At 46.7% G+C, this 9436-nt stretch overlaps 1 protein-coding gene across 1 annotated transcript; it reads right to left on the bottom strand.

Moving 5' to 3' along the window:
- Positions 1-1266: 1266 nt before the first annotated feature.
- FOXI1 (forkhead box I1) lies at positions 1267-4205 on the bottom strand. Its single transcript, XM_007939750.1, has 2 exons — positions 3629-4205; positions 1267-1829 (listed from the first exon to the last, which is right to left on the bottom strand). The coding sequence occupies exons 1-2, from the start codon at positions 4203-4205 to the stop codon at positions 1267-1269; spliced, it is 1140 nt and encodes a 379-aa protein (XP_007937941.1).
- Positions 4206-9436: the final 5231 nt, after the last annotated feature.

The following is a 9436-nucleotide window of genomic DNA, read 5'->3' as shown; positions in this document are numbered from 1 at the left end:
GCTGTACTTCTACCTCCCAGCACCAATGAGAGAGGGCTGGCTGCAGGCCCCCCCCGCCCTCGAGGTCATTGTTTTCTCAGACAAACATGCACCTCTCCTGCCCATAAAAAGGAAACGCTTATTCAGCCTTGTTTCTCTTGGAAGACTCGGTCACCTCATGCTCACTGGTCCATGACATACACACAGGAAGCTGGGCATTAAAAGATTTTACAGGTGGACAACACCGGCGGTGGGTGGGGGTCTGGAGATGCACATTGCACCTCTCATTGACCCCTGCCTCCGCCCACCATCTCTGTGGGGTGGGGCTGAGAGGCTGGGAAAGCATCGTCCCTCCATGGGAAGAAGCTAGACACATTGTCCTGTAGTGACCCTGGGTTTGGGCTTCCTAATTTACTCCCTGGGTGGTGCAAATCATTACCATGCTCAGCTGCTAACTGAAAGGTTGAAGGTTCAAGTCTACCCAGAAGTGCCTCAGAAGAAAGGTCTGGTGATCCACTTCCAAAAAATTCAGCCCTTGAAAACCCGTGGAGCACAGTTCTGCTCTGACATACATGGATGGGGTTGCCATGGATCAGAATCGACTCCATGGCAACTGGAGGGGGGCTTCACTCCTTGAGTAGTAACAAATGGAGTATCTGCAGGTAGGTTTTGTTCACCAGAACAAGGATTTGGTCCAGGACAAGACACATCTAGTCTGGTTCTACATTTTGGTGGATGGCCAGAAGGCAGTGGTGAGACTGCTTCACTTGACATCATCATCTCCTCATATTAACCATCTTTAGCTGTGAAACCAATTCCTCCATCCCTGCTTCTTTGGCCCAAACTATGGGGGTCACACAGACTTGGATTTGACTCCTTACTTTGTCATTTATTAGTTTGTATGACCTTGGGAAAGTTCCCTAACTTTCTGGAGCCTTAGTTTCCTCATCTGTTAAATGGGGAAGTTTATATTAACTCATAAAGGATTCTAAATAGCAAATGTTATCATGTCTTTGAAGAACATAACACAGCGCCCAGAACACAGTAAGTGCCCAACAAACAGCTGCCATCACTGTTGTCCAGGCTCTAGTGTTTCAATGCAAATTTGTTGTAACTGTGTGTGGACATATGTGTGATAAACAGAAGGCCTAAGCAATGTTCTAGAAAAATAGTAAACTCCTCCAAGCATCTCATGTTAAGTCTGGGCAGTCAGAAGTTTTAGACCATAGGAAGGCTGTCATAGAGGATGTCAACTCAACTCCATCTTCCTCAGGAGCTGCTCTGCTTCTAGACCTCAGTGCCTTCCCTGGGGTAGAGGACACTGTTGGTGTTGAGGCTGTTATAGAAGTGAGGGCTGAACTGGTTGAGGACAGAACCTCCATAGCCAAGAGCATTGGTAGGCACAGGATTGGACCACTCGCCTCCACTCCCATGGCTGCTAAGGTTAGTGAGTGGGGTGTAGGAGTTGAAGCTCAGCAAGTTCTGCCCCACCTTGTCAGTGGGCTCAGCGCTCAGTCCTGGTGATACCACAGAGCGGCTCACTGGGCTTGACCCATTCACATAGGCTGTCATGGTAGAGAGGAAGTTGTTGAGGCATGGGGTGCTCGAGGGGGGAGGGGAGGACTGCTTCTCTGGAGAGCTGGTGGTACCCGGCCGTGAGGTGCTGTCCAATATTTCCTGGGGCTCCGAGGTCTTAGGGCTGCCTACCAGGAGACTGTTTTCAGTTTTCTCTGAGGCCAAGGATCCTGTGCTGGAGGAAACATCCGATTTTCTCTTCCTCTTCCTGCGGAAATTTCCATTGTCAAACATCTTCTCACAGTTGGGGTCCAGCGTCCAGTAATTCCCTTTGCCTGACACAAAAGTGGGAAAAGGTTAAGAAGAGAGATGATGAAAGTGCTCTGCTTCTGTTCTTCCTTGTTGTCACAAACTAATGCAAAGGTAGCAAATACAGAAAGAGATGGGGGAAAGGCAAGAATGAGAAATTGAAGAACTACACAAACCAGCCAGCCAGCCACTTCGATCTTTATTTAAGCATCGACCTTGTAAAAAGGCACTCTAGAATCACAAAGAAAGAAAGGCATAGTTCCTTCCATCAAAGAGTTTAGAACATAAATCTTTTTAAGAAGGGAAGGTTGGGCAATCTACTTCCTTAGTGATACTGCCTCAGAAACCCAAGGAGGGGTCGCTATGAGTCGGGGCCGACTCAATGGCAAACAACAACAACAACAACAAAGTATTTAGGGGCAGCTGAGGGGTGGGCTTCCTTTGCTGAAGTTTAAAAAAAAAAAAAAAAAAAACCGGAAAAAAAATCCAGGACTCCCTGAAAGCCCTGGAGACAGAGTCAGAAGATGGACTTGAATCCCAGTTTTGCTCCTGACAAGGATTTTGGGCAAGCCCAGTTTCTTAATCTGAAAAATAGGCACATTATACCTGTCTCTCCTTTCTCTGACTCACTGTGGGAAATAACAGATGCTAAGACTGTTCTGACAGTAAGCCCTGAACTTTGCTTGCTACTGTCTCTCAGCCTGAGGGTGAGTATAAACATTGGATGGGATGCTTGCTGTCTTCTAGGGGAGCAATATTTCTATCCTTGCTGACCTCTTGTGGTGTAGTGGTTAAGGCATTTGGCTGCTAACCAAAAGGTCAGTGGTTCAAACCCATCAGCCACTCCATGGAAGAAAGCTGAGGCAGTCTGCTTCTGTAAATATTTACAGCCTTGGAAACACAGTGGGGGTCACTGTGAGTTGGAATTGACTTGATGACAATAAGTCCTATTTTTTTGGTTTGACCTCAAAGGGGCAGAGGCAAAGTGCCTGAGCTCCCTCAGTGGAACAAGAATAAACTTAAAATCTGGAAATGAGCATATGAGTATTTAACATATTACTCTCTGTACAGCTGGGTATTTTAGAAATTTTTTCTTTATTTTTTTAAAAAAGCCACAATCTTTAGTGTTAGAGACCTCTGTTCAAACTCAAGCTTTCACTTCTTTGTCACCTTCAGCAGGCTGTTTCTCCTCTGAATGTCATTTTCCTTGCCTGTAAAATGGGTTTATTAAGAACTCCCCTGAAGGGATTGTGGATTGTGGGGATTAAAGGCGATTATAGAAGTTAGGGTAGGCTGCAGGGCCAAGGCCCTTGGTGGTTGTAACAAACACCAGATACAGCCTGGGGCAGACAGGGCTTTGTTTAGGCCCTGACTCATTCACTAAGACCAAGCACTGTCTCTCTCACCATGCAGATTAGCCTTGGTAATTAGTGTAATCAATTAGCAAGGGGTTAGCACAAACCCCTTACATACATTATCTCATTACCCCCTCAAGCTGCAACATAAACATTGCTATTGCCCCTATTTTTCAGATGAAAAAACTGAGGCTGGGAGAGCCAAGCTGCCCAAGATCAGTGACAGGTCAGCAGCACACCAGGATTGAAACCCAGCCCCCCTCCTCCAGCCCATGATCTTTCCTTCTGAGCTCCTTCCAGCTCTGTCTTCTAGAGGGTCCCCACTTGTGGAGGGCACAGCCACATCCAGAACCTCCTACAGTGGGGTTCTGGAGAGCAAAGAATTGAGCCTTCCATAGAGACATAGCACTGGCCCCTCTGCAGGGTGGGGCTTCAAGGCGGGCCTCCCACCCTACTCTGCAGCCCCTTACCTGGGTCATCCTCATCGCGGGGCACTTTCTTGAAGCAGTCGTTGAGCGACAGGTTATGGCGGATGGAGTTCTGCCAGCCGGCCTTGCTCTTGTTGTAGAAAGGGAAGTTGTCAGCCACATACTGGTAGATCTGGCTGAGGGTGAGGCGTTTGTCCGGTGCCCCGTGGATGGCCATAGCGATGAGGGCCGAGTAGGAATAGGGGGGGCGCACCAGCTTCATCAGCTCCTCCTGTGAGGGGAGGGGCAGCCAGCCCAGGTCGCTGCCTCCCAGGCCAGCCATGCTGGGCAGCAGTGGCCTCTGCATGCCATAGGCCTGGGGCAAGAAGGGGCTGCCGTTGGTGCCAGGCAGGTAGGGCGGAGGTGTCATTGCAGGTCCGTTGAGCCAGAGGTAAGGGTTGGGAGTGGCCCCGTACTCGCCACCCACCTCGAAGGATGGGGGTCTCTGAGGGCTGGGCACGTTCTGTGGGTGGAAGAAGTTTTCATAGTAAAGGTTCATCTCAGGGGGCTCCTGGCCGATGCTGGGGAACTGAGGGCTGCAGCGTGGGGAGGAGGGCGCTGGGAGGTCGAAAGAGCTCATGCTGGGGCTGGCGCAGCCGGAGCCACCTGCCTGACACCTGCACATCCACAGGAGCTGTCCCTGACAGGTGCTCCCGGCTCAGCCTTCCTACTTATACCCCCACAGGCTTGTCCTGGGCCGCCCCACCAAGGGGCGGGCAGCCACCTGCCTGCAGTCCGCTGAGGGCCCGCCCCTCCTTCCTCCAACGCGGGGCAGGGCTGACCCGGAGGGGACGTTCCTGCCAGCCTCAGGTCCCCACTAATGACTTGCCAAGGCCAGCTATTACAACTGATGTTAGAAGTGACAGGACACCCTCCTTCTTTCTCTCTCCTATCTTATTTTCTCCCACTTTCTTTCTCTTTCTCATTACCTTCATATTTATCTCTTCTCTTCCTCATTCTGTCCTTTTTATTCTCCGTGTCTCTCTCAAAACTTTTCTCTCCACACATTTTTTTCCAGGAAATTTCTCTGTCCCTTTCATCTTCCCTCCCTCTCTTCCTTCCTTCTTTCCTTCCTTCCTCCCATCCTTCCCTGCATTCTCACCCTTCTCTTTACCTCTTATTTCCTCCCTCTCTTTCTCTGCCTTCTGCTCCTGACTGTTTCTGTTTCTATGCACTGCTCTGGCCACATCTTATCTCTTCTTCCCTTACTCCCTCTCTCTCTGTGTATCTGTTCCAGCTCTTTCTAGTTCTCGTTCTGCCTCTCACTCACTTGCTCATTCACTGTCTCTCTCAGCTTCTCTCCTTGTTGCTTCTTGTTTACTCTCTCTCTGCCTCCATCTCCTTCTCTCATTTTCTCTGCATCTCTCTGTCCACCTCCCTCTGCCTCCTTCTTCACTTCTACCACATCCACCATTCTCTCATCAACTCCTCCTACCCAAACTCAGGAGACACTGTATCAGAGGGCCTCTTTCCTGGGCTTTTAAGTGAAGACTCAACCTCTGGGCACTAATAGGCTGAAAATAAAATCCATTCAGTAGCATTCATGTTTTCCATATCTAATCCCAGCACAGCTGGGGAGGAGAACAGAGAGACAGGAGAAGATTCCCTGGCAGGCCCACTGCCTCCAGCCAGCGCAGTAAGAGTAGAATTCCCAGGAGAGAACCTGCCTGGAGAACCAAAAGAAAGAACCAGAAACGAAGCTGGCCTCAGGCTGGGTTTTAAAGAGGCAGAGAGTGATATGCCCTTACCTCACATACATACACACTCATGCACGTGGGCACACATGCATACACACATAAACACATGCATTCATACATAAATGCATACATGCTCAGTGCACATCTACTCACATGTATATGCACATGTGTGCACATATATATTTCAGAGTGGAGCTGTGGACAGGGCCTGGGGATTCATCCAGAGGAGTAAGCAGGCTCTTAAAAATAACAATAGAAGGAAGAGAAGCAGAATGAGCTCCAGGGAAAAATGAGAGAGAACTTGCACAACCCAGGTCTCTTTCTGGCTGCAGGGACAAAGCAGGTTCCCCAGCTCCTCATCTGACCCAGAACCCTTTCATGTCTCAACGTGTGGAGGCCCTAGGCCCTGAGGGAACTAGGCCAGGTGAAGAGCCCTCATCAGGCCATTCTCTTCTCTCCATCTATCCCTCAGGCCACAGAGACAGGAACCTCCACCCCATGCTGCTTCTCCTTGCTGCCAGTCCCCCTAGTCTCTGGTTTCATCTATTTGTAGCTTTGAGGTGACTTGTCTTGGCCTTCCCTTCCCCTCTCCCCCTGGCAAGCCCTCAGCTTGAGGACTGAGTGGTAGCTTCCAGTCTCAGAGGGTAGGTAGTTATCTCCTAACCAGATTCTAGTGGCAGCCATGGACTTTTCTCTGGGATCAGGCAAATTGGGGAAACATGGGACCAGCCTCTCCGGAACCTTCCTCTACCACATTCCTCCTACCTCTACTTCTTTCTCTCCATTCGTATTCCTCTCACTTCCTCCAAATGAAAGGAAGGAATATCTGACGCAGAGGAAGGCTTTAACTTATTGTCTCTCTGAAAGAGGTGTCTGCCCTAGAATTCTCCTCTTTATAACTCTGTCAGGAATAAACCTAAAACCAAACCTACTGCCAGAAAATCAATTGCAACTCACAGAGACCTTATAGGATAGAGTAGAACTGTGCCATAGGGTTTCCAGGGCTCTAAATCTTTACAGAAGCAGACTCATCTTTCTCTAGTAGAATGCCTATGGGTTCCAACCATTGACCTTTTTGTTTGGATAGCAGCTGAATGCTTTAACCATTGAATGGATTTCATTTTCAGCTTATTGGTGACCAGAAGATGAGTTGCAGGTAATTGGGTAGAAGGAGTCTTCTCAGACACTAATAAACTATCTGTCCACATGATGGTCTAGTCTGATTGCTCACGTAAGACTAGGGATAGACACATTTTTCATGTTCCTTCAGGAGAGCAAGACATAAGAAGTCAAGTTTTTGCTTAGTTTCTCTACCAAGAGGCTTGGCTTGCTGAAGGATGGGCCTCTGACTTTACAAAGAACAGTCAGTCACATTGGACCACCAATATAGGCCCAAAGTCTTGTAACTAACCTGGGAATTCACTTCTCAAAATTCATCTGACAGTTAAACAGATTAGGTACCAGGATGTCCATCATAGTATTGTTTATAGTTGTAATAAACTGTAACTAACCTAAGTGTCCAATAATATGGGATTGGTTATTCATCATAGCAAATGAAATTACTATGCAGCTATGAAAAATAGACAGTAGAAGAGTATTTAGTAATATGGAGAAATGTTTATGTTTCAATAATACTATTTTGGAAAATCAAGCTGCAAAACAATATGATTCTTTTTATAAAAAAAAAATTGTGTGTGTGTGTGTGTGTGGTGCCATGGATTGATCACTTTTATGTAGCCTTTCTAGACTTACAGACTTGCAACCTGGACTTGTAATTCCCACCAAATGTTTGGGTGGAACTATGCAAAGGAGGTGCTTGTGGATCACCAAGGGGATTAGACAGCTTGTTAATAATGCAAATAAGTACATGGCACCCTTGTGGGGGTGGGACCATGCAAATAAGGTGTATGAAGGGATTGGTCAGTTTTGCCATCACACAAGGCTTAAAATGAGCCATCCCAGAGGCAGAAAGGGGGGACCTAACTACCACCAAGAGGAAGAGATGCAAGTAGAGTGTGTCCTTTGACCCGAGGTCCCTGCTCTGAGAACCTCCTAGACCCAGAAGTCAGAGAGAGAGAGCTGTAGCATAGGAAATGATGCAAGACAGTGAGAAGCAGTGACAGAAATGGCAGCAGTTGAACCAGGAGACTAGCAGAAGAAGGCACAATGGGTTTCCCAGGCCATGGAGCAAGAGAGCTGAGTACCTTTGAGCAGAAGGCTTGCTGGTGGAATGAGGTGCCTCTGGCACTTATCAGTGGAGTTAAAGAGCTTTGTAATGCTTGCTTGTCTAGTACAGAGTCTGGGCTGGCCCAAGAGGCCCAAGGGGCCAAAGGGCCAAGGTGTCGATGATCAAGAGGCCAAAGGCCAGTGAGAGGCCTGCCGCTGGGCATGGCCAAAAAGCTGTTCTGACCAAAGAACTGTAGCCTGAGTTCTTCCTGATCCTGAATTATAACCTGTTACTTTTCTAATAAACCCCATAATTGTGAGTACTGTCTGTGGGCTCTGTGTGGCCATTGTAATGAATTATTGAACTCAGCAGAATTTTAATGTACCCAGAGAGTACAGTGGGAGGGACAGCAGGCTTAGGAATTGGTAAAAAGGTTGGAAAGTGGAGGTATGTCTGACATCTCTCTCATAGGAATCAGCCGTAGGCTGATGCTGCTGATGGTGATTCTACCCCCTCATGAAGTTAGACGAGGTCAGACATCTCTCTGTTATTTTTATAATAAGCAATCTAGAAAGCTAAATATTAAACTGTCAATCATTCTTTATGAATGGAGAAATGAATGTGATTTTTTTGATTGTTGTGTATCTGTAGTTTTTGATTTAAATGATTAGAAAAAGGTGAGCACACAGGTAATATGTTTTTGGAGTTAAGTGTAAAAGGTGAACAAGAGGTAATCTGGTGGTGATGTATCAGATACAGGCTGAGATCAGGTGGACCCAGGTTCAAATACCAGCCTTGCCACCTAGTAACTGCACACCTTGACAAGTCATTTCACTTTTCCCAGGTTCAGGTCTTTCAGGAGAAGATGGGACTGATACCAATACTTAATTCATGGGTTGCAGTGGCTGCTCAATGAGGTCATCAATGTAATCTATGTAAATTACTTTGCATGGTGAATAGAGGCACACTCTAAATATTACAGTATTTTTTCATATATAATGTGCCCATGTAAACATATGATACTGTAGGACTATAATGTGCATAATGTGCACAGGAAACTAACATATAAACGGGTTGCATGATTTGCAAAAAGACATATAAAGTGCATAATTTGTGTAAAATTACTGTAGTTATTAATGAAACCAAAAACCAAATCTGTTGCCATGGAGTCAATTCTGACTCATAGTGACCCAAACGGCAGAGTAGAACTGCCCCATAGAGTTTCTAAGTCTGTAATCTTTATAGAAGCAGATTGCCATATTTTTCTCTCATGGAGCAGCTGGTAGGTTCCAACCAGAGCTTCAACATGGTTCATTTTAGTTTGCCTCTCTGCAATATATCCACCCAGATACACCAAATCAGAATCTATATTTTAACAAGACCCTCAGAAGTTTCTTATAGATCTGCAGTTGAGTCTTAGAAGTTCTCAGCAGGTGTTTGATCCAGAATCAACCAGGTCTAAGCTCTGGTTCCAGTCATCAACCTTTCAGTTAGTAGCCAAGTGCTTAACCACTGAACCACCAGGGCTCCTTATTGGTTATCAAGAGTCAGTACAAATTTAGTATATATCATCTATCACACCTGAGTTTGTTATCTTGAAATTTACTCATTTCCTTTTGACAGTCTACAGGCTGGGGAGGTAACAGGATTACAATGAAGTTGGAGGGAGAAAGACTCAGTGTAAATGCTGATTGTACAACCGGACCCTACATTTGCTGATGATGTTCAAAGATTGCTCAGAGTCAAACACCAAGTTCACAACTGAGCTGTATCAGGATCCAGTCTCCCACCCAACTCTCCCCCTTTGCCTATTGATGGCAGTCTTCTTCCTTACAGATATTTTCTGAGGATGCCTAGCCTGAGCCTTCCTTGTCTCACATAACCAAACCAAAAACCAAACTCACTGCCGTTGAGTCAATTGTGACTCATAACAACCCCTCCTTGGGT

This window comes from Orycteropus afer, unplaced genomic scaffold, assembly GCF_000298275.1.
Source record: "Orycteropus afer afer isolate SDZICR_OR568_19922 unplaced genomic scaffold, OryAfe1.0 scaffold00062, whole genome shotgun sequence".
In the NCBI taxonomy this organism is placed as follows: domain Eukaryota; kingdom Metazoa; phylum Chordata; class Mammalia; order Tubulidentata; family Orycteropodidae; genus Orycteropus; species Orycteropus afer.
Note: the sequence above shows the minus strand (reverse complement) of the source record. Positions and strands in the feature narration are given on the sequence as shown.

Bases quoted from the DNA above. Each gene is read 5' to 3' on its own strand.
- FOXI1 (XM_007939750.1), bottom strand. From the start codon at position 4,205: ATGAGCTCTTTCGACCTCCCAGCGCCCTCCTCCCCACGCTGCAGCCCT. The intron at 1,830-3,628 runs GTAAGGGGCTGC...CTTTTGTGTCAG, and splicing joins CCGCGATGAGGATGACCCAG to GCAAAGGGAATTACTGGACG.